This window comes from Aulostomus chinensis, chromosome 8, assembly GCF_037954235.1.
Source record: "Aulostomus chinensis isolate RoL2024-O1b breed Wild chromosome 8, RoL_Achi_v1.0, whole genome shotgun sequence".
NCBI classification, from domain to species: domain Eukaryota; kingdom Metazoa; phylum Chordata; class Actinopteri; order Syngnathiformes; family Aulostomidae; genus Aulostomus; species Aulostomus chinensis.
In genome coordinates this window covers 2,897,285-2,923,130 of record NC_141327.1, presented here as the reverse complement: position 1 = coordinate 2,923,130, position 25,846 = coordinate 2,897,285, and the positions used below count along the sequence as shown (strand labels likewise).

General features: G+C 43.7%; 1 protein-coding gene across 5 annotated transcripts in view; it reads right to left on the bottom strand.

Annotated features, from left to right (window-relative positions):
• The window catches only part of tenm3 (teneurin transmembrane protein 3), a 469,376-nt gene that overhangs the window by 148,546 nt on the left and 294,984 nt on the right, over window positions 1-25,846 (bottom strand). For 4 of the 5 annotated variants that reach the window (XM_086210453.1, XM_086210454.1, XM_086210455.1 and 1 more), the window contains one exon: window positions 21,787-21,972. The exons of the other annotated variant lie outside the window; for it this stretch is intronic. In XM_086210453.1, the coding sequence (XP_086066579.1) occupies window positions 21,787-21,972 (186 nt within the window). The remainder of the gene's footprint in view (window positions 1-21,786; window positions 21,973-25,846) is intronic. 5 annotated transcript variants of the gene reach the window in all.

The window sequence follows — 25,846 nt, the reverse complement described above, 5'->3', positions numbered from 1 at the left end:
GGAACAGGGACTCTGGCAAGTGTAAGTTGAAGCACTCTGCATCAGCAGGGTCCTCAGCAGTCCACGTGCATGTCTGTCCTGGACGATAATTGAGGCTTTTGAACTGAGGAGGAGAGACATCTTCAAGGACCTCGAGCGAGTCCAGCACTAAGACATACCATGACCTGGATGACTGAAAATCTTTACAGACACGCTCCCGGAGGGAGTTTGCTGTGCGCTTGAATCGTCAAGAGGAGGAACAACTTGTCAGATAAATGAACAAGAAAAGTGTGAGGAAAAAGAGAGGAGAAGGAAATTTAAGCCTGCTTTTGTGGTCACTATGAAAATGCAAGTGGACGACAATCATCCTCTGATGGGACATACGTTCCTCTGCATCAGTACTTCACTTCGGCTCCAGGTACTTAACGGATTAGCTTCGTTTTTGCTGAGGGTCTGCTGGCTGTCTCCCAGCCCATCTTGCACCCTGACATGACTCCTACATGGATGTTCTCGATGTATCTTGACGTAATCTACTTTTCTACTTTCCTCCGGTCATAATTACTCTGGCCACTAGATGGTATCTGTCACTGTAATTCGATTACGTGCTACCCAGTCATTTTTCTCGGGAAAACAAGCTTGTAAATCGTCGTCTCAGCGGAGCAGTGAGGTGCTGTGTTGCAGAGGAAGGTTATTTGTGACAGCGGCGAACTGAAGTTGGCGTAAAAAGGAAGAAGCAGCTGGACTCTGATGCAGGGTGACAGCATGCTAACTTAAATCACACAGTCAAGCAGCACCACAGCAACTTCACTTGATTCCGCAGCGTCGCCATCATATTATTGTTTTCCTCCTTTTCAATATCATTCCCTCCATCTTTCCTCTCTCACTCCTTGATAAGCATTTTGCTTGTCAGAGTTTCTAAGGTTTTGTTTGTTTTTTCTTAACGTTTAAGTCCATCCACACATGGGAAAGATCACTTTATTCAAGTATTCCCAGGTTGCTGTGCATTCCTTAATGGATATGTCACTGCCTAATACACAGTATCTGATATATAGTCTTTGGCGTGGTGAGAAATTCTTAAAAAGGATGAAAATTTTGCCTAAGCAGAACAGGAATAAATCAGTTGTAGATGAAAGCGAGAGAGAGAGAGTAGGAATATCAAATGAATTAGTTAATAAGCAGCACTAAAAAGAAACAGAGGAGATAACAAGCAGATAAAAGCAATAACAGACACAGAGGCAATGGCCCGAGATGGCAAAAGTGATAAAACCTTCATGACAGGAGGAAAAGTCATTTGAGAAAAAAAAGAGATAATGGTGAAAAATAGATGGATAAACAGAACAAGATAAGGCCAATTGAAGCTCAGGCCAGGGTTTGTGTTCAACTCAGTCCCTGCTGATAGAAAATTGAACAAGGTCAGAAGAAAAAGGGGCAGAAAAAGAATCAGGGGTGTCATGGGGAGTCAATTAAAAGTTCCAGAACAACAGCAATGGTCAACAGAGTTTAGATGAGGTGAAGAGAGAACAAAATGGACTGAGAGACAGCCACCGCGAGAGGTATGGGCAGGAAGAAAGACAAAGACAGACAGGGCAGGAGGGAGAGGTTTAGAGGAGGAAAAAAGAAAACAGGGGTGAGAGTCGATCCTGGAAAAAAGACTCCAGACAGACTGAAAGAGGTCAGCTGAGGAGATAAGACTTGAGGTTTGTGAAGCGTGAAAACTCATTCCACCTCTGGACTCCCAGCAAGGAGAGGGGAGTGAGGCATGTATCTTGCCCCAGCCATCGTCCACCTTTGTGGGGCATGAAGGCAGAGTGTGCCCCTCTCTGCTCGATGACCCCCACCGGGGAAAAGGAGAGACAGAACAGAGGAAAGGAGAGACAGAGGGTATCAGGAATGAGATGTCTGAAGGTGGGATGGCTGCATTGGGACAGGCTTAGCCTTACATGGCAACGAAGATCACAAGTATGAGCCGCGCTGCTGCAGAGGCGGTAGGCTGCAACCCCCCAAGCTTCTCTGTGTATTGTGCAGAAAAACCCAGTGGTACACACATGCTGACATTTAAATCAATGCACTCAATAATAAATGTTGCTCGTGTTAAAGGAAAGAAAGAAGTTTGTGGTTTGTTGGCCACCTTTCGAAGAGGGCATCCATTGACCGACCATGAACTGGCTTGGTTCCTGACTCACTGGAGGACTTTTCTGAGGACTGGACTCATAAAACACCAGCACAGTACCAACAAAACACAACATTCCTCAGCTTTTACAACTGCGTCAAACCTGCAAGTTACTGCTGAGTTTGAATGACTAAAGCCAACGTTTCTCTCCACGGCTCAACTCTCAACTCCTACAAATCCTTTTTATGGTTCAGATTTATTTAAAATACAACATATAATACTCAGCATAAATGTTTGCATTCTATATCTTCTCAGGTGAACTATTCTGACATCACGCCTCATTAAGACCTTCAGTTCTGTTCACAGTCTGCTGCTAATCAGGCTTAGCATTTGGATTCATTCATTGTATAAAAGTATCTTAAAAATGTAATTAATTGCATCCATCCCATTGTTTTGAAAGCAGGAAAATAAAAAAATCAGTACAAAATTTGGATTTCTTTATTCACACATTTCAGAAAATCTATTTGAATTGAGCTATTCTTCATTTTCTCACAGCCTAAATTGATATATTTGATTAAGCCAGAACAATTGAAAGGAAAGCAATCAATGAGGTTGACTTTAATCCCTTGACAGCCCTACAGAAGACTTGCGAGTAAGATGTTAACTTACCAGCATTGTGACTGGAGACTGCAGTTCAAACGTGATTGATCATCTTCAATTATCTGTATGATTAAATATGAACGTCGTACAACAGGAAGGGAGGAAGACCCATCGCTGCTCCAGCCTTCCCTCCCCACCGGGACCTGGTCGAACCCTGACTGAATCTATCATCGTGTCGGGATGTATTTCCAGAAAGTTCTACAAAAAGGCCTAATTTTTGTCCAAAGATCATTGTCTGATATTGCTTTGAGTTCTCACAATGCCAAATTTCCTCAACAATGGAGGAGTTCCTCCCTGGACCAAGCACCAGCGCCTGAGCGGTTGTCCTGCTGAAGACGGACAAATCGATGGCACTGACAACAACACACTACATTTCACTCTCACATGCGGTGCAATGATCACACTGTCGGCTGCTGCGAGGGAGAGCCGCACTGCAACACAAGCAGGCTTACAGGCCGAAACACAGTGGAGTAGAGTAACGAAAAGGTCAGAGCAGCAATTATTTTGCCAATACAGATCCATCAAAATACATCCAGAACGGTGCCAACATCTTGACTGCTGCCTTGAAGCTGTGGGACCATCAGTAGCGCGATGGTGTTTAGTTTTTGTTATTGGACCCAAAACCCAACCAGCCTTTCAGTTTTGTGCACTTGTTAAACTTCCTGCTGCCAGTGAGCGTCAGCGATGCAGCAAACACGTAGGAGGTGAACCTATGTTTTCCTTGTAGGCGGGGTTGGTGACCATCGTCTTTCTCTGCAGGTGCTGTGGAACTCTTCACCTGTGGCCTCTACTTTTGTCTTCATTGTGAGCTGGTGTGAAACTCTCAATGATCCTTTACACTGACCTCATTCTAAATAATGATAATATTACTAATCATGATACTCCACAGCAAGGTGTTTACCTGAGTTCATTAGAGATGAATAGTGTCCTTCCTGAAAACATTTCTGAGGCGCATTGAGTGCTTCCTTGCTAATAATGCAGAAAACTGTGCTCTGCGTTTGCATCGCTCACAGGAAGCTGATTGTTACCGTGACTACAGCCATATTCAGGTTGCCGCTTTGTTTACATGGCTGTGTTCAATTCAGAGTCTCGCACCACCAAAGCCATCAAGATCTTCTGATTGTCAGACTTCTACAGCCAGAGGGAGTCCATCACTCCCACTCTGGCTGGCTGTGAGTCATCGGGCTGCACGGCCTTCACAAGAGCGCCTCTGCTGCTAGCAGCCCTTCCTCAGTCCTCCGGCCGTGCGCTGCTGCTGGCCTGCTGGCCAACTGCAACCTGTGCAGGCAGGAACCACTGCTATTCATCAGTCAGTGGGAGACGTCTGGAGATACAACATATGAAAGGGACCTTATACCTGAAACACATGATAATGAATACAAACCGCACAGTTGTGCGTGGCCCTAAACGCGGGGCAGGAAATAAAAGAGCACTGAACTGGTGAGGAAACTCCCCCAGAGCTCGTCACTGTCAGCTGTAAAACCTGCATTGATTATTACTCCTACTGTGTTTAGGTCAACCTGCTTCCAAGTGTGAAACATGCCTTTTAATTATTTTCCAATCAATGACAAATGACATGATCAACATTGAGGTGATGCATGGAAGATTTTGAGTTCCATCTGTAGTGTTTTATTTCTGCACTGATTGGAGTTGTTTATGCTGTGAAATACAAGGTCACAGGCCACACCAATAACAACATAATTGTAGTAATTATTAATCCAGTCATTTAATGCCAAGAAACAGTACTGAACTGATTTCCTGTCTGAATGGCAATCAAGTAGGCCCTGCCCCACAAGTTTACAACACAACTCGTGACAAAGTGTTATTTTCCTTTAGAGTATTTCATCAAAGGAGAAATAGCATTTACCGGTACTCATTTTCACTTGAGAAAATACAAATTCCAGTTATTTTGCATGTTGTTATCATTTTACTCTCTTTGCTTTGTAAAAGCACATAAAGTTTTCTTATTTTAAGCTGAAAAGTTATAAAGGAAAATGTTTTATAAATGCAAATAGAGGTCTGAGGGATGTGAAATATCAATGTAAATATATGAATAATAAATTGTGTCAATAAAGCATCTCACTGGATGAGTAGCAACACTTAAACACAATCCAGGGATTCTTTGTGTGTGTGTGTGTGTGTGTGTGTGTGTGTGTGTGTGTGTGTGTGTGTGGGTGTGTGTCTTATCTGCAACAAAGAACTGGTACCGTCAACCAGATCATGGACAGGTGAGTATATGTAGAGATGTTTCACTTCAGCGCAGCCGAGAGCTTTCACACCGTCGTCGAGAGTGGTAATGAACAGAAATAAATGCCAAGTGGAAAAATCCCTGACATGGTTGCTGCTCCAGACAGCTGGGAATTAACAAATGGCTGAGGTAATAATTATCAGCCGCATCAGCGCGAGGCTGCTATTGTTTTCACCTTGTGTGTGTGTGTGTGTGTGTGTGTGTGTGTGTGTGTGTGTGTGTGTGTGTGTGTGTGTGTGAGAGAGAGAGAGAGATCGTGATTAAATGTGGTGCTGCAGACTTCTAATGCAGCGGGAACTACCAGAGGGAGAGAGCTTCTTCCTCTCTGGCAGGTGTTTGATACATCTGTCTGTCTGCACTGCAACTGTCTCCATGACAGTGTCACATGGATGCAAGCTAGAGTCATGACCCTGAGCAGGTGTGTGTTTCAGGTCCAAATAGGGAAGCAGCGAGCTCAGAAGTAAAGAGCTGTTTTAGGTTATTAACCTGAAGAGATACTTCACCCAACTAATGTATTTTGCAAGTACTCACAAATAGGTGCCTTGCTATCACAGAAACTTCTTTCCCACATCTGTGATGACTCCAGAATGTAGAGAGGTATATTTAGCTTCATGCTAATGGCGCTCCATAGCCACCAACGGAAAAACTGATCAAAAATGTCCTTTTAACAAAATCTCAAGCCACGTGTGGAATGAAAAATGCTTTTGCGCGTTTGTTTCTGGCTCAAATCGGCGCTTGTTCTTTACTGAGCACGTGGCTGGACAAAGTCAACACGAACAATTTAAAAAAAAATGACCTTGAGATTTTCAAGAAGTGCGTTTTGTTGCTGTTGCTAAATGGTAGCTATCAGGCACCATTAGCTTCAAGCTAAAAAACTTTGCTGGTGCTTTCTGCATTCTGGAGTAAACAGAAAAATAGATTGACAGGTGAAAAACATATTCAAGAGCTCAGAACACCATAAATACAAACTCTGGGGGAAGTGCTGCTAATTTGAGATGAAAACGAAGGCCGAGCTGGAGAGGGTGTTGTTGGAGTCATGAGCGCTGACTCATGCAACCATGTGGTCATGACGGCTGAGCGCTCATTGGTGGGAGCGTCGACATGTTGACTGGCGTCACGGTTGGTCTGATCTCAGGTCTCCAGTTACACTTGTGCTGTTTAGCCAACAGAGACCAATCCCCCTCCGGTCTGTTTTAAAGAATGACTCCATCAGCAGACTTAATGAGGCGTAGCCCTCAAATATTTTTCTATTTACAGAGAAAACTTAAGCAAGTTCAACTTTTAATAGCAAGCCATCTGCCCCTTTAGCGCTGGGTATTTTTGTGGGGTTGGGGTTAAGTTAGGATTACGTTAACATTTGAACAGGGGTTGATGTTGGGAATGGAAATGTGTTGGTAGTAATTGGGGATTTGAGTGTGTTAAACCAACGTGTGAATGTGTATGTAGTACAACAAACACGTTTGTGTGTGCGTGTATGTTGCTCTTTCTCTCCCCTCCCCCCATCATAACTCCTGTTCCTGGATTCCTGTGCTATAAAAATGGTGTTTTCATGGCGACTCCATCTGACTATACACATCACCTTGACAAAGAAAACGAGTCATGGAGGGGAGGGGTGGGGGCTGAAGACAGAAACAAAAGTAACTTGTGTTAAGGTATTAGGGGACGAGAGAAAGAGAAAGCATGAAATGGAAACATAATGGGATGCTGCTCAGGGAAGGAAGGGACGGAATCTTTTGGGTGTGTGTGTGTGTGTGTGGGGGGGGTGGTCGCAGCTCTTAGCGCTTCTACAACAGGTCAGCTAAGACTGACAGTTAATACTCAGACAGCATTTTAACGGCAGCGTTTAGCATCCCGCTAATCCTCTTAGACACAAGCAGTCCTAGGAAGGGATTTCACGACAAGTTATTAAAGGAGTCATTTAAGCTAACACCAGTCTGGATTCCATCAGAATACGAAAAGGGGGGCCACACGGTATGTCTTCAATATATTCACCTAAATTAATTCCTGCTGGCTTTTTCCACACAGAAATGAATTAATCAAGAATTAAATGCAGGTCTGACAATTTACAAACGGTGTCCTCCTTGCAAATGCCACGGGTGTAGCGGTTGGAGCGAGCTGGAGAGAAAGTGCCATCACGTGAGCCATGAAGAGTTCTGCTGCGTCTCTGCAGTCCTACGCTCTGATAGTAGAGCTATTTCTACTAAAGACTGCATTTGTGGGTAGAGCAAAGAAGTACAAAGTAGTACCTGAAAATCTACTTATGCACTGTAATGAACTCAATTTTTCATCTATCTGTGCTGTACTTTCTCCTAAAGTCTGACTACTAGAATGTATTTTGCACAAACTTCTGCTGAAGTTTTTAATTATTGCTTGACAGGTGGCACTTTATTCAGCAATACATATCCTTATTATTACCTTTAACCGTGTTACCTTCTCATCTTGTATGATTTTTTTTGTGTTTAAGACAACTTTTGAGTAGTACTCCCTACATTTCAACACGAATTTCTGTACTTTCTACGACCTACTTTTTAAAAAAACAGTTTTGTTACTTTTATTTTTTTAAGCTCAAGAGTAAGAGACAAGTTTTGTTAAATTTCTTCACTCTGTCATGTACGTAAATGTTGGCTACCGCTCTTAAAATGAATCAAGAGGAAGAGGAAGATGTCTGCCAAATGTCAGAAGCTTGAAGAAGACAGCTGCCATTTACTCTCGTTAAAAAAGAAGAGGGAGTGCGGCGGGAAGAATGTGGTAACATGGCGTGCTAGCAGAGGACGAGTAGCAGTGGCACAAGTGACAACAACACTTTGGACTTCACACTTTTCTGATTTTGGATTTAACTTTACAAAATAAGTAATGTTTTGCTGACTACCTAAAATTGTGTATAGCATCAGGTGAGTTAGACCTGGCACTACAAGTTACTGGTACTACGAGTTTTTGTCTATAATTTCTCCCCTGAGGTTTGTGATGTACCAGTCACTCACAGACTGCGGTGTCAGGGAATCCTTCCAATGACAGCTGAGCCAGTCACAGCTGGACCTCTTCATCACACTCTCCTCTGAAGCATTCAGCATTATTGACACCTGAGAGCAGGATTCATGGGCAATGAAGTCCTCAAACAGCAATCTTCCTTAGCCAAGCCTACTCCTCCAGTAATATACAACCTTTTCATCGATATTAATGTCCGTTTCCGGGCTATCAGTGCTCAGAGGAGAGTCTCTGGTTAGAATGTTCACCGTTTTTTTTTTCCCATCCATATCGAATTAACCATGATAGCTGCATACAAAGCAGCATAACATCAGGATTAACTCTTTGTCGACTAAGCGTCTGTGCGTCACTTCACATTCTCCCCATTGTGATGAAGAGCTGAGGAGGTGAATAAATGAGGTCATGTCTGGCTACCAGAGGTCTGCTCTTAACGGGAGAAAGAAGTGAGCTGTAAAAATGAGAGTGCAGAGTCGTCCCAAGAATAACATCAGGTTGGTCATAAATTCAAGTCACAAAAATGACCTACATTTACGGGCAAGTGACTGATGCGTGGTTATTCCTTTAAGGAATGACTCAGTGCCGAACATTAGTGAGGTTACAGGCCAGAGAGGAAAAGTATGTGTGCGTGACAGTGAGTGTCAAGTTGGTAGTAATTTTACAGAGTGGCGTGTGTACAGCTGCATTACCAGTATTGGTGTTAACTCGGTACTGGAGCTAAACTCATCTCTCGGGAGCCCAATGGATTTTGAGTAGCAAAGCTCTTCTATTGAGGGAGTGCAGAAGCGTCCGTACATCTACAAGTGCTACAAGTATTTGTGACGCTCAAGCCTTGTAGACCTCTCTGCTGCAGCCGAAACAAAACTGCCACCCATCAATAAGTGATGTCACCACCACTTATTGGCATGGAAGTGGCATTACAGAGGTTTGCCAGTGAATAAATGCTACAACTCTTCCAAGACTGCACACCTGTTGACTGAAGTGGTGAGTGTTATCCTTGAGGCTGCACTGAGACGCAAGACAGAGACACACACACGCGCACACACACACACACACACACACACGCACACACACACACACGCACACACACACACACACACAAACACACACACAAAGGTGGCCATGCAACAACAACTCTGTTGAAAAACCCCGACATGGTATTTATCAGACATCATTGACTCGGTCATTACACTTGTATGTCCAAGGGATGTCTTTTTGTTTTGTGTGTGTGTGTGTGTGTGTGTGTGTGTGTGTGTGTGCGTGCTAGCACGCATGAGTAGCACCTTTCACAGACACAAAATCACCACAAACAGTTCAAATCAGGTTAAAACTCTGATCGCAGCAAGCAAACAAAAGAGACACATTAAAGTGCAACAATACCAAAAACATAAGAGAACAGTCACAAGCAATAAATAACAGTGGGACAGTCGCACAAATTCGTGCTTGAATAAAGAACATTTTCAACTGCTTCTTTAAAGGGTCACAAGAATGGGGAAGGGGATGGAGTGTTGTGCATCTGAGGAACCGCCAGTAGATGTTGCAGACCTTAGATGACTGTGTGCATAAGTGTGTGTGTGTGTGTGTGTGTGTGTGTGTGTGTGTGTGTGTGTGTGTGTGCGTGCGTGTGCGCGTGCAACCAGGGTAGCGGTAGTAATTAATATCACCTGCACCTGCTTGTTATCTTTACTTTGGAACAGAGAGCAGTTTCAAAACTAACTCAGTGGGACATCAATTTTGAAAATAATTCCTGTCAGACTTTTAGGGAATTTAAACTTTTTTCCCCAAGAAAAATAAGGAGTTGCAATTTTTTTTGCAATTATCCCTAAAAAGAGTTATGTTTCTGTTGATCTTGCCACTTTCTCTGTTGGTTTCCTAAAATGATGATGTAAAATGTAACTGCTGTCTGTATCTTAACATTTCAATGTAAACAAGCCACAACAAGCAGCTGCTGGCGTCTGCACATGATGTGAATGCTGTGTTCCTGGTTCCGTAAACAACACTAACCCAAACTGACCCGATCCTGCTAAAAATGGTCCTATCAGAGGGCCAGAAACAAACCACCTAGAGGCCATGTTGCAACATAACCTACGAAAGCAGCCTCTACAACAAGACGGCACAAAGCCTGCAGACACGTACTGTGTTTATCCGTTCACAGTCACAGAATTTACAGCTTTTTGATCTTTTGTGTCTTTGTCTTCTAAAAAAATGCTCAGTTATTTATATATTTCATTTTTTTGTGATAGAAATGCAATGACATAAATAAAACACTGACACGGGAAAAAAAAATTGTGATGTGACAAATATCAAGAAAAATGTCTGGGCTTACAACAGCTCTGACGAGTCCTGAGATGCTCTGAGAGGAGGCATGTCCTGTCCTGCAGCAAGTGCAGATGTCTTCAGCGCCATCATTTGGAAGGCAGAGGTAGTGTGAGGAAGTATGAGGTAGTACGAGGTAGTACAAGGTAGTATGTCTCTATTGTACTGACCATAGTAGCACACTGGCATTAGAGACAGAAGCCTTCACCATAGGAAAGGAGGGACTGCGCTGACGTCCATACACAGCGAGCGTCTCATGTCACCGTGAGTCAGGAGAGTTCTTTTAAACCACACCTGTCTCCTAACTGGAACCACATGGTTGTTACTGTAACCACAACAACAACAACAAGTACACAATCCTGAAGGAAGAAGTGACTCAAGGTTTTCCTAAGTGAAAGAAACCTAACCAGAGCTTCGCCGGACCGTCGCTGTGTTCATCATCCAGGGGGTTTATCAAAAGCAAGAACAGATGCACCACCATGTGGACTAGTCTGATGGATGATGATGGAGGTTCAGTAAATGAGAAGTTAACATTTCTGTGTTTCTTACGATAAGGTTGGACATCCCAACTTCTGGGTGACATACTGCCCCCTGTTGGTTTGGAGTATGAAATATGGAGCGGCGTCTTTAAGGGGAGTGAACATCCAAATCAGAGCACTGCTTTAACAAAAGGGGGAAACTCAATTTCCCTCCAGTCGCAGTTATTATCAGCGATTGAAAAAGAGCACGCTAAAATGGTCTGATCGTGCAGGAAGTGTGACATCACTCAGGCTGGAGGCCGGAGGTTTTTCTGGACTTGAATGTTATCAGGAGCTTCACTAATGATAACGTGGCGCACTGAGACTTGTGCCAATATTTGCTTACAAGTGGACGGGGAAGTGAGAGGAACAAAGGAAACAGATGAATGACAAGGAAGCGTTGAGATGAGGTTGAAGAAAGACGAATGTATCAGTATTAGGCAATACAAGATCGCCCAACTTCCTCTACCCCTCTTCTCAAGTATGGATTTCATCCTCCCCTCCCCTCCTGCCATACCTCTCCTTTCCCATCACCTCCCTCACACTCCTGCCATCCTCTTCATCTGACCTCTCCTCTTACTTTCCAATCCTCTCTTCCACTCAGTCCTATAGTGTAGGCAGCTGCAGCCTTTTCAGAGCCTCTAATCAGTGCTACACATTTTTCTCTCCTTATTGAAGCACCAGTGCACTGACCCCCTCATCCAGCCTTCCTTCCCTCTCTGTCTCTCGCACCCTCATTCTCTCATTCATTTTCTCCTGCCAAGTCAGCAGTGCTTGCCTCTCCGGCTCTGGCCAAGTGGTTAGTATGGAAGACTGTGTTCCTCTAAGTCACCGGGTCTTCCTTTGCTTAAGCTATTTTTTTTTTTAATCTATGCCCATTTATTTCTGTCTTCTCAGCCACCGGGATTAATTTTTTTCCATGTATGTTCTACTTCCTTTTTTTATCGCCTTCACATTCCAATTTGCTTCATGGGTAAGAGAAACCACTAAAAGTGCCCAGCCTCTTGAGGCTAACAGCTCTCCTACATGAAAATCTCACACCGACAGGCAAGTCTGTTCTAAGAAGTGCAAAAGGATGTGGGATCTTTTCAATCAAAAAGGCTGTAACATCGGCCATGTCCTGACCAGGACAACGACAGCATGACAAATATTGACAGCTGTCTACGGGCGGCTCGCCATTGCCTCGCACCACGCAAACATAATCACGCCTTTTGTACAATTACAGTTGCCTTCAGGGTGTGGTAGTGATTTTCTTCTCATCTTCAAGACCTTCTACTTTTACGCTCACTTTCCTCAGTAATTTACAAATGTAAGAAGTTATTCCGACACAACGCAGGGGGAATCACGCACCCTGCAAAACTGTCTGTCAAAGTATTTTTGTCCGACCCATCTCACACACAGCAGCGAGTTTTTCCTCTCCAGGATGCAGAGAACCGCTGGTCCGTATGACTCTTCTGTGTATCGTCAAGAGCAAAACACGTTGAATAGATGTCAAAACTGCATAGTTGTAAACCAGCCATGGCTTCATTCACTCTGGCTTCCATATGCGGTGTCAGGATGGTTGAGCTTCCACTAAATCCTCCTTCATAGTTCACCAAAGATGCATATTTGACCCAAGGGTGTAAATATATAAGCTAGCTTTGCCATGTTTGGCTCTGATCTGGTCTTACAACCTGCAAATCCACAAAAGGGAAGCAAAGCCCAGGTGACGCGGGGGGGGGGGGGGGGGGAGCTGTATGAAATGCTCAAAGCATTTCAGCAGAAACACACAAAAGGTGCTCATCTGGACTGTATTTGATTTGTATATTAATATTATAAATGTAGCATTCATATTTTCAAACGCTGTGCTGCTCCGGACCAGCAATGGCTGCTTATGAGGGGTTTAAAACTAAAAATGTTAAAACTGATAAATAACTCTGCCTTCACATGTACAACTAACACTGCACTTTGTCCGACTGATTCATGTGGAATACATATAGATGGTGTGTGTGCTGCAAATTAGAAATTAGTGTGCAGTTAGATATTTTATAAGGTGAAACACAACAACAATCTGAATAAACAGAGTGATTTTTTTCCCTGTTAACCTTGCAATGTTGCTTCTTGCTCAGTGAGGTACAGTTCACCGAATGAGGGCCTCTGACCCTGAATTCCTGTAAGTAAACTAAAACTTGGGGTAATGAGCTGGAGGTTATAACACAGAATTTGGTGATCATATGTGCTTCGTGCTTTATAAACCCATCAAACCAGACAGGGTTATTTTCTGACGCGGCGGGAGACGACACGAGGCTTACGTGTTCTTCACCCTCATGTCTGTGGCCCACTCAGTCCCAGTGGGACCACCGTGGGTCATCACATGACACTGTACACACCTATTTGCTGAAACAGAACATTTGCCCTTAATCTCTAGTGAGATTAGCAGGCTGCTCGACAATAATTAGACTAAGAAAAAAAAACCCAGTGATCAGCAATTAAGCCTCCCAAATCTCTAGTAGCACTGCGAAAATAAAGAAGAGCTTACCAGGAAGGAAGAATTCCCAAGGAAATTGAAGACCTAAACTCTGACAGAAGGTTTCAAAATACTTTGTCACGTCTCCACTGCAAGGACAGAAAACAGACAGACCCCCCCCCCCCCCAGTCTCTTTGTATGGAGTCAGCTACAATGTTTTGATTTACTTAAGTGACTCCATTCTGCAATCAGCCTGAGACATGAGCAGTGTGTCTGTGGCCTTTTTCCATGTGTGTGTGTGTGTTTGAGGCTTAAATCCCAGCCACTAGCCTGAGGTTCATTAGTCTGATCAATGACCGCCTCGCCTCGACTCTCTTCCAAATCTCTTTCAAATAGATGTTTCTTAGTTTGATCCCACTCCCCCTCCCGCTCCCCCTTTCTCCCTCTCTACGTAAAGCTCATCGATTCATTGTTATGGAAAAAAAAAAGAAAGAAAAAGATGTCTTCTGTCTTCCTGCATCTCTTTCTTCCATCACACTCATTGATTAGGATGGTGTGGAGGGGAATTATTATTATTTTTTCTCACTCTGTCGCTCCATCCTCTGGTTCATTCAATGGCTCATTGATTAGTTCTGGCGTTGGGGAGAATTGCCTATCGGTCTCATAGTAAAAAGCACTGAGTGTTATTCGCTCCCTCTTTCTCTGCTTTGGTCTGACCTCATGTCAGTAGAGACATTGTCAATAAGCTTTGGCGTCGTCCCGCCATTTACAAAGAAACATGTCTCTATTCTCTTGCTTCTTCCGCTCCGAGCTGATGGCTTGTGCTTCTTACAGGCATCTGAAGGAAGAGAGCTGAAAGGTTTTCTGTGGCTTTTCAATCTTAGGAGATAGAAGTTTGTGCTGAAAAGTGGCAAGTGAACAAACGCCGCATGGATACCAGATGTCGTTGTTGGAGTACTACTGTATTGATTTAGCATTAATCAGAATACTCTTGCTCATCTACACTGAACAAAGACGTCTGCTTCCACTTCCACTTCCACAAGTTCAAGTAAAAGACTTCTCGTCCACACGAGTTCCTTTCTCACAAGTTTCTGCTCACAAACGTGTAAAGATCAGCGTTAGTGAGCACAAATCCCTCCACCTGACAGGTGTGTCACCTCCGCATGCTGACTGATGTGTTGTTTTGTATCATCACACGCAGACGAAAAGGCACAGAAATGAGCCTCAGGGTCTTGTACCACGATCTCACGTATTCAAATCACATCACGAAAATGGAGGGTGAGCATTTACCCACTCGAGCAGCCCAGTGTGTACCTGTGGTGCCTTTAGCTGCGAGGACGGCCGGATCCGCCACTACGTTCCTGGACTGGGGGTTCACTAGTGGAATCAGCACTGAACTGATGGGCAGCACCTTGCACACCTGCGTGCTCCTCAAAACCTTCCACACCAATTTGTTGAGTACAAAACCCTGGGCAATAATCCTGTGTGCTGATAAGCTATCAGTCTGGGTGGATGTTTAGATCGTGAGAACAAAACTTTGAATGTGTCAAGAATAAGTCCTCTATCTTTGACTTGAATGATGGAGAATGTGAGCGAAGACAAAGGTGTAAATTAAACATGAACTTGAATGGAATAAAAATGTGACTGTTTGATCAGATACCACATGACTAAAATGTCCAGTCACGAATGTCTTAGCTGGTCAAAATGTGAAAGACTAATTGTTTTGCAGCGTCTCGTCTCGTTTTGCTTCTTCTTCCACCTAAACTACCATCTGGATATTCTAGTACAGTAAATATATCCACGACACAACAAACGGCTAATGGTTCGGTTCTCTGAGACAGTGACACGCATCCTTCAGCTGGTCTGAAAACTGATGTTCAAACTCATCAAGCACAATGAGAGTGAAAAGTGGCGCTGTGCTCGTGTGTGAGGCTCACTGATCGTCTGCAACCACCAACAATAATTTCATTGGTTTGTTAAGGAATTTGTTGTTACTTAAGGACTCATCATGCAATTTTCTGTCTAAGTGGGAACATTTTCGTCTCCTCAGACTCAGCGGTGCTGCTTAACAACAAGGAGAATAGAGGGGATGCCTGCGCCTGAGGCAGCAGGGTGAAGAAAACAGTGCAACAGTGTCCCACCCAGTGTTCGGCTGTGAGAGAGGAGAACTCCTCTGTAAATACAGAAGAGACGAGAGATAAACATCCCAGCTTCACTGCCTCCAGACTGGAAGCACAGTAGAACCCTGTCATAGTCTGCAAGTTGGCTTAATTTGAATACACAGACTTTATTATCACATCCTTCATCATAACACATGATAATATCACAAGACAAGAACAGGATTATTGTAAACTACGAGAGCCTCTCTGAGACCGTCTCTCTCCTGCTACTGTCACTACACGGGGTTTCAGGGACGCCCTCAGGGAACTGTTTCACATTTGACATCCACCACAACACAAGGTTGACCTGAACAAATAGTAGAGGTCAAAGATCAGAGGTCAAGGTTACTGTGACAGGCAGATATGGCTGAGGTATAAAACCACAACGTGATAGTTCTGGTTCTTCTTTAGTTTCATCCTCTTGTGTGTATTTTGTGTCCTATGTGGACGTGGTTGCTTTGTGTAACGGGGATACAAACTAAAGTAAACTTACATGTCTGATCTGCACAACTTCCTTTTACATACATATCAACATCTCCAGGGATCAGACTCCCTTTCAGGACAGCGTGTGTTGATGCACTCCAGCAGGTTCCATCATTATTTCCAGACTGAACCTCTGAATTTGTAGAGTGGCTCAGTGCTTGGGGGTGAGATGGCAGGTGCCCTCTGCAGGCAGGGATTTAAAAACCAACAATATCTTTTATGATAATTTGGAATACCTTGTTCTGTAACAATGAATAGGCTACGTTATTACCAATAACTAACGGTGCTGGTGTCGATTTGGTCATGAACTATTGGTTATGGTCTATTTTTGTGCAATGGTAGCCTGTTTTGCTCACTCACCTGTCACAGGTAGAGGAGGAGTCACATTCAGCTGATGGCCTGCTGCGGAGGAAGAGCCTGACTGACTCTGGAGGAGCTGAGCAACATTCATTAAAACCCTATTGTGGTCATTTTGGACAGATGTCATGCTTACAGCATTGAGCCTGGAGCTCATCTTTGCTGGTAGCTGGGATCTGAACCTGGTTTACTGTTGAGTTAGGCTGCTATAATTCAATATTCCCAGTCATCCAGGTCATGGTAGCCCTTAGGTGCTGTGTCTAAGGCAACCGCACTAGTTTCAGTCTTTGGCTCTGCTGCCAACAATACTCCTCTCTGGGCACGTGACCATGCAAAGGCACTCCTAGTAAACAAAAAGCCTCAGATATAAATATTTCATCGTCTGCGAGATTTCTTTATTTAACCTCCAAAGTTCAAGTTTTGCCTTTGTTTACCTGTTTGCCAAATTTAAACTATTATTGTATTTCCATGGCACAATTTAAAGACCATTTCAGAGCTCTGGGTTTCTTTTTTCCAACAGACGTGGCAGCAATTATATCTAATTGCTTCTACTTTGGAGTGTAACATTACTTAGCACAACAAGGGGGGGGGGGGGGCTCTGAGCTTCTGCAAGGGTTTTAATGTGAAACCACTGTGATTATTTCTGCAGTCGAGCTGAATAAAGGTTACTACTTGAGATATACTGATTATTTCTGAATTGCTGCCGAAGTGTTTCACTCTTTTGACAGGCAAACTTTGCAGCAATCAAATAAAATAACAGGTTCAAATTTGACAGAGAGTTGATTATTGTGGATGTTAGGATGTTTCAAGTCCCGTTCCAGTTATCCCAATGTGCGAATGTAGAACAGAGAAACGGAACATGAACATGGATCCACCGACCATGTGATCTACTTCACGATTTGATGAAAATTGACGGGTCGATAACTCAAGTACTGCACAGACGGGACCGGCCTGCTTCAGCCTGGTCTGAACAGGCAGGTGGCACCGTTGCAACTTGCCCTCATAATCCTTTAAAATCAAGACTATCGATCCTCAAGAGAGACATCAGAGGCTGTGATGCATCCTCGCCAGCTTGGCATTCCCTTTGTTTCCAAAGTTACTCGCCACTCAGCTTTCTCAGTGACTGTTGTTGCTGTCCAGCCCGACGCCACGATCTGCTTTTGCAAAAAGCCTTTTTTGTTTTCTCCTCTTTTTAAATTCAATCCGGTTTCACTTGTGTTTCCAGTCTTGCGGTTATATGCTGCCACATCGACGCCCTGCGTCTCTCGTGGCCTCTTATTAGGTCTTATTAGGTCGAGGTTGTGGCTCACTGGAGTGCAATCGTCCAGTAGAATGAGCACAATTTAGGATTGTGAAGTTCCACTGCCTCCAGATCATATTGGAGAAGACAGCCATTTAAAATATACAAATATATATCAAGGATTTGCAGAGAGCCCAGTAATTGTATTCAAATAAAAATGAAAATGTGCATATAAATGTTCTTTTAATTGCACCTTTAATTTTAAAACCTTGAATAATTGAGTACTCTTCCATGAACTACTGTCATAAATATTAATTATGTAATGTAATATCGGTTAGTGGTTTTTATTAACCAGACAGTAAACATAAAATCAACTGAATAGAGAAATGAAAAGCCAAGTCCCAGCAAAATGATCGACTGGACGTTGTCAAGGTTGCTGGGTCCTTTTGACGTTACACCATAATTTGATTAAGTCGCCTCTATGCACTTTTTGGCCTTCTGTCATTTCAAGGTTTGCATGAATGGGACCTGGGTCGGGATCTTCCAGGCTTTTATTTTCAGAGACCAGACTCTGAAATCCATTATCCATGTAGCACAGTGAGGCAGACTTTCAGGAACTGCTTTTATGGACTGAAAAAAAGAAATATCTCTGATGCTTCATACAGCACTCAGATCATCCAAGTAAACAGCCAATAAAAATGTGTTCTGAGGGAAAAGGGAAGAGAAAAGCCTCCACGCTCTCACCCGCTCTCTGCTTTATTCCCCCCGCTCTGCCCCCTCCCTGTAAACAAGGAGTTTAAAGACTGGTTTCAGCATTTGACTGTGCATGTCTTTATGTGCAAGAAATATAAGCTAAAGGTTTCTTATTTACTATCAGTAAAGCTTGACTTCCCTCGAAATCTGTGGTGCTGCTGAAACAGGGGGTGGCGGGATGGGGGGGGGGGTGAGTGGGTGAGGAAAAAAACAGCGCATTTAAAAAGTGCAGGAAGTGGTGAGTGATATTTTAGATGTTTGGCTGAACATTGCTTGGTTAGGTAAGGCTGGGACTACTTTGTGGAAAAAGGACCACACACATATGTGCAAACAAACACACACACACACACACACACACACACACACACACACACACACACACACACACACACACACACACACACACACACACGCACACACACGCGCGCGCGCACGCACGCACAGGATCTATTCCAGAACTGTTTCTGATTAACTTTAGACAGCAATGTATATACGAGTCGACGTCTGTCTGTCTCTCTCTTTCCATCATTCCGTGCAGCTGTCGGCAGCAGCTTTCCTTTTCTCACTCTCCTTCAATCCAAGTCTCCGCCCTCTTAATTTCTCCCTTTCATGCCGCCTCTCCTGCTGCAGTCTGACTCTAATTGTGGTCGTCTTAGTCTCTTTTCTTCAAACCATCAAAGTCTGTTCCCTATCAAACTAGAAGAAGACTGATCCAGGGTCATTGGCCAGCCAATACGACTCAACATCTGGCGCTTGTCAACCTTTTATAGGCAAACAGGTCTCCCATCAGCATGCTGATCTGAGCCAAACTCCAGCCCAGTGGCCTCGCTGTTCAAACAGCCTCACTAAGGGTTCCTCCTCAGCTTGGCCATGTGGGCAGACACCAGGAGCATGGTGCTGCCAGTGTGAAGTGGTCCGGATGAGCTTTCAGCTGTTACTACAGCACAGATTTGTCTGTGTGTGGGGTAGCGCTGGAAGCTGTGGACGCAGGTAATTTTGCAACTGACCTCATTACATTGATGATTGTGGGAATTACCCTTTTCAGGGTAAGATACCACTTACTAGGGTCTGCAGGGGTAATTTTACGAGTAATTACACTGCAATTACACACCGTCTTAATTTTGAGACTGACGTGCTGTCATAGCTGCTGCTGCTGCTTGGAGGAGGAGGAGCTGAGGAGGACACAGGTGGAAGAATGGGAACATTCCCTTCCCCCTGATTATCTATAATATGATCAGACCTTATAGGAACAGCACCTGACTGGCTCAGAAACAGCAAGCAGCACTCTGCCTGTTCTAAACATGCAGGTTTTGAACAGGCGACTAACTGGCGAACCCAAGTATGGACGTGTCAGAGAGAAACTCGGCTGAGTTTTTCCTACAGTCTTGCACAGCCTTTCCATAGCGTCCTGACAGACCTTTTTTGTTCTGCGACCATCAACCCTTCATACCGGCCCAACATTCATCTCTCTAAACAGCCTGCGATCCACAGCCACTAAAAACATCAACAAATCCAAAAAAAATCTTCTTTCACAACATTAGAGACAAAAATGAGGACATCTGGACACTTGAAACATCGAGGCTGAGTCCTAAACCTGCAAAGACAAACTAAAAATGCCTGCAAAGCTCGAATGTGAAATAATTTATGGCATTTTAGAAAGAGTCTATGGTGGTAGTAGTTCAGGGGAGCCTTTTCACTTTCATTCAACACATGAAGTGGGTGTAAAAATCTGTCAAAACACAATTTCGAGCATTTAAAAAAAGTCCAATAACATAGCTTCAGGTAATTTTAGAAAATAAATAACAAAACTTTAATATGAGTGCTATAATAGAGCCGGGACTGTGGCTACTTCAGCCAAAATATAGATCTTTCCGACAGCTGTTTTCAATTTCAGGAGATTCCTTTCAAAGTGTTCTGCTTTCAAAATAGCTTGACACAAGCCACCTTCTGCAGCGGCGTGTTTCACACTGAAAACACAACAAAAGCTGCCACATTTATATAAACCTCTTTTCATTAACATACTGCTGACCTTTCCTTGGAATCTGCAAACCTAATCAGTCTCTTTTATGCTTTTATTTGTCAGTTACTCTCCAAGAGCCGACGGCGGTTTAAGGTTGATAAGGCACAGAGGCAGAAGCATGAAAGGATGGGAAGGCTGGACAGCAAACAAGCAATAAATAAAGTGAGGCAGAGATGGAGGAAGACCTCCGACTCTCACCAGGGTCAGCTGATCTACTGAGGACAATCATTGGCAGCAAATTGCAAGTTCAAGCTGCATTCCTGCTCTGCTCGCCAAGTGTCACGAAGGACTGAACATTTATCATAAGCGAGCATCATGAAAAACAGCAGGAGATAATGTAGTGGAGGAGTTCACACAATAAAAGAGGCTGTCAGGAGCAGGGACAGATTACTGTGGAGTCAAAGGGATGGATTGAGTTGACCCAATATCAGACCTACACTCGATCAACGAGAGGCCGATTCAGTTTAACCTTCTGAGCCTTAAAACCCTCTGCTGGGTTTGAAAGGCATGTTTTCTTTGGAACAATCACCATTAATGCGTCATTTATCAGAGCAAGAAGCTGTGAAAACACTAGGTATGGTCACAATTACGATGTTCCCACAGTCCTTTAACAGATTATGTGTGACAAATACTTCCATGAGGAAGAATAACTAGATCTCAGCTTAGATTGGGAGATTTCATCAGAATTAACGTCTCATTCTGCACTCCTCACTGCAACTGAGAAGCCATGATTGGCTGAGCAGGGTCTAAGAGCCATGTCACAACAATTCGGTGAAATCTAGGATTCAGGATCTGGAAAACCAGTCTGTTCAACTATCAGTTGTGTGGAATGTGTCAACATGTAGTTTTCCAAAATCATAATAGACACAAAAAAGATTCCATTTGTTGTTTTTTTCAATTTAAAAAAGAATGTGCCAGAGAAATTCAACTTTCACGTTGTTCCTCTTTTGTGATTCATGGCATCATGACTGTGCTCTTCTTGACTTCTCCAGAGGTCCAGCCATGACTGGGCTGTTTCTGTGGAGGTGCTAGACTTTACTGGACATTACAGTGAAAAATGAGATGGTAAAACTGTGACAGGAACAAAAAAACAAAAAACCCAACAAAAACGGAAAGCCCAGGGACTGCTTGAGGTTTCAGAGGATTAAGACCACAGCTTGTTTTAACGTCTTTGACCACATACTTGGAGCACGTGTACATACGAGCTGCTAAACATTTCCTGCAGCTGCTGGATGGACAAATGGAGACATAAAAGATCCCAGGCGGGTGGAGATGTGTGATGAAGTAGAATCATGTCATGAAAAGGCAGTCCCCACACAGAGAAACATGATGCTTTTATATTGTCTGTCTTCAACCAATATGGACTTTTGCAAAGCAAACTTTTGTTCCTTTGCAGTTGGAATTTTGTTAACATGTTACATGTCTTTAAAGTTAAAATGCATCAGATTTTTCAGAACAAAGGCAGAATCAGTTCAGATCAGAAGGGAGAATGAAGGAGCTGCTGAAGTGATTTACCATTTGTTACAGGTAAGTACAATCGAGCTGCATAGTCCTCCTCTTCCTCCTCCTCCTCCTCCTCCTCCTCCTCTGAGTCTGGCTCAGCCGTGTTGCCTAACAATGGGTTGTCATGCAGATTGGCTGCCTGTGGATGTGATTGTTCAATGACAGATGATGGACAGGAGGGAGAGGGCATGGGAGAACCTATGAAGGAACACAACCACAAAAAAAAAGTAATGACACAATTGAACAAAGAATGAAATCATGAGAAACAACAAGAGCAAACTAAAAAAGGAACGACGATGAGTATGGAGATGTTTATGGGCGATGTCACCACCAGGTTACAGCGGAACGGTTCCTGGCCTGGTAAACAAGTCACTCACATCACACAGCTGCAGACAGTAGATGGAACCCACACCATGATGTCACCCTCTTCATCTTTTTTTGGCAGTTTAGGTTGCAGATAGTGTCTTTAACTCGCTAAACATGGGCCACAGACTCCCGTCCCCATGTCCTGTAGATTAATGTGCCTCTTGTGTTTATCAGCCAGTTGGTACCTCAGTTCTGCACTCGTTCTTGCAGCCCTCGCAGCATTTAGTCAGCTTGCACGCTTCTGTAAATGAGCCGTGTTGTGTGTAGCCTATAGACAGTGTACTGAGACCGCAGCTCAAGGACAGAACCCCAGACAATTGTCAACGGCGATTCGAGAGAGAAGGGAGCTTGCTGGGAGTTGCTGAACTGTCTTCAGGAGCATCAGGTTGTGCTGCGTGGCTCCAGCTCACTTTGTTTAGCCCATGTGAGATGAGACTTACCAGCAGAATAAGCAAAATCAATTGTGTACTGATTTAGTGACTTCCGCCCGCTAAATGGCTCTTCTCTTTGTTTGCCGATGCGTGTTTGTATTTGTGTTTTACTCAAAAAGATAACCGTGTAGAGCCTTGCATTCTGTACAGAAAGCAGTAAGGAATGAATGTGGGCTAATTAGCTGATTAAAAGCAAAGAATTGAAAACAAAGACCATACATTTCCTTAACAGCTCTTGGCATGGTGGGTGGTTTTTACAGATAAAAATGTCTTTTTAAATTTCTTGATGTCTTGAAATAGAAAATCAATGTCAGTTCATTTGCAGGAAAATAATTGCAATCCTGTCTGGCGGACCTTTTATAGAGACACTGATGCTGAGAATGCAATACGCTTCTCCTCTCTCTCTCTCTCTCTCTCGCTCTCTCTCTCTCTAACACACAAGCAAGAGCAGGCTGGGCCTTCCAACCACCTCCAAGGCTGAAAAAAAAACCCAAACCAAAAGTATTTAAGCATGTTTTGTTTATAACCATGACAATCAGACTGAAAATGAATTCCCCAAACTGCATTTAGTCACATTGATAAAAACTACATCCAGCTGCAGAACAAAGCCACTTTTGCTTTCTTAACTCTCGGAGCCTGAGGCCATTTCCAGGCTTATTTCACTACCTTCAGTTTGAAGCACTTGGTCATGACAGTGGTGAGCCGTACATGCTACATCTGAACATTCTATAAGAAAATCTTTTAATATACTTTTTATTGTTCCACACCACATTCTTTTGTTTTGGGGCAACAAATTGTTCCTTTCCAAGAGTCACCTGGTTAAGGCCGTGATGCACTCAAAGTGTCTTTCTTCACCTGGTATGTGCAGAGAGACACCGAGGCTGGCTGATGTCTTGCACACATCAGTTTTGGATCCCACCCTCTAGACATTTCTTTGAAGTTTTGTAGTCCGAGGCTAAAGTATATAGCAGCTCCATGTGAAAAATCCAAAATGATATGACATGAGTCTTAGTTTAATTATTTGCTAGGATGCCTTTTGGCTTTTTTGCACTGAGATAGAAAATGCCATGAATATAGCATTTTGTGCTACCCAGCCCCCACTCTCTTCTCGAGATAGATGATGTAGATGGGAGAAAGAAGAAAAGAAGCCCAGTGGCTTTGAGTAGGGAAACAGCAGCAGCATGGGGGGAGTGATCCGGGGATGAGGGCGATATTAAACAGCTGATACAACCACTGGTTTTCTTATTTTGTGCAGGACAGATCAGAACAATGCTGGTGGTCTACGGGAAGCAATTTGAATCAGTTTCCTAAAAGCACAACTGAACTGCTTTGTAGTCTAAATACTAAAGTAGTAGCTTTTTCACACTGAAAATCCACTATATGAGGTAAATCACTGTTATGTGGCAACACATTTTTTGGACTAAATATTACCACCTAGCCCAGACAAGTCAGTAATTACAAAAAAAACAACCTGTGAAACTGGTAAATCGCTAATGTCATGGAAGAAGCTTGTCGATGGGCCTTTTATCCAGCGCTTCAGAGTGAACTTTGATTCATTCTTGTTTCAAGATGCTTGAACTAAGGCTACATAATTAATTGAGATTGCAAAATGAAAGGTACAATGCTGGTAAAAAGCTTTCTGTCATAACTGTCTCAAGTCTCTTACATGAGCCACACGGTGCCTGTGACTCATCCACAGCACAGCGTTCCTCCTCAGCTCGATGTTTTCTGCAGTGAATCAACGCTGTAGGTACACAGATGTAGCCTGACATACACCTTTCCCAAAATGGAACTATTGCAGCGTTGCAGACCAGAGCAGCAGTGACTGGTCTGCACCACTTCTACCGATGCCCTGATCATGCCGCGTCTGATATTGACCAGCTGCCGATCGATCTTGGTGTAATCACGTCTACACCTGCAACACACGGACTTCCACACCATCCTCTGCTATGGTTTCTTTGTTGTATTACAGTTATTTCAGGAAAGGGAGTTGTGGTTCAACATGTATGAGCTCTGACATGAATTACTCTGCCTTAGTCTACTTTTATTGAAGTACACATCACAAACTCAACGCTGAGACACAGCAGTGATGTAATTTGCAAATGTTTCCAACAGCTTCCGGTGTCCTCCACACTGCAGGCTCTGGGTTGAACTATAAGTCTGCCTCACAGATGTTTTACGAGCGTCATCTTCGTTGTGGTCAAGATGAGGATGGCCACTAGATGGCATCCGTCATAAAAATGTAAACTCTCACGCTGCTTGAATTTAAAATCTGGTTGTTTTTCTTGGGAGGAAATTTGAATGCTTACCACTGGCTGGGTTTTGGTTGAGCTCCTGCTCAAAACAGGACTGACAAATATAAAAAAGTTTTTAAAAAATGAAGAGTGTAGCCAGAGGTCCCCATGCTGAGAGGCTCCACAGCTCCCAGCAAACTCCAAGAAAAGAGGAATTGGGAGTAGGCTATTGGTTTCCACTTAATCACACAGTACAAGGAACAGCTGAAGCTGTGTGTGTGTGTGTGTGTGTGTGTGTGTGTGTGTAGATGCCTCAGTGTGTGTGTGTGTGTGTGTGTGTCTTTGTTGTTGGTCAGAAAAGAAGAGATAAAACCATCATTTGCTTGTTTGTTTCCATGGTGAGGATAGTGTTTATTGTGCCAAAGGGTTTGGATTCAGATGCAAGTCCAGTTGAAATCAGTACAGCCGACCCTGCCTGGAGGACACACACATGCATCCACACACTGATGCAGATACACACACATGCACTGTATACTAACAGCTTTACTCAAGCTGCTACATCCATGAAATACACCCAAGGCGCTACATGGGCGTGTAAACAGAGGGAGGGTATGTTTCGAAGAATTTACACCCGCAGTGACCTTGTTCCAGTCCTCGGCAAAAAGTCAGACTCGTTTCTGGAGGGGGTTGCCCTGCCAGGATTGTGCCTTGTCATGGTCCTGTTTGTGATTTTTAATGGATTTCACAGGATTTTGAGGTGTAGTCGTGACAGTGGGTGGTTGCAGTTTGGTGGGCTAAGGATTGCATTGCTGATTTTTGCAGATGATGCAGTCCTGCTGTCTACTTCCCTCCATCACCTTCAGCTCTCACTGGATCAGTCGTGGCTGGGATGAGGATCAGCGCCTCTAAATCTGAGGCCATAGCTCTCAGCAGGAAAACAGTGGATTGTCCACCCCAGGTAGGGAAAGAGTCCTTACCCGAAGTCAGGGTGTTCAAGTATCCTGGGATCTTGCTTGGGAGCAGGGGACTACGGATGGTAAA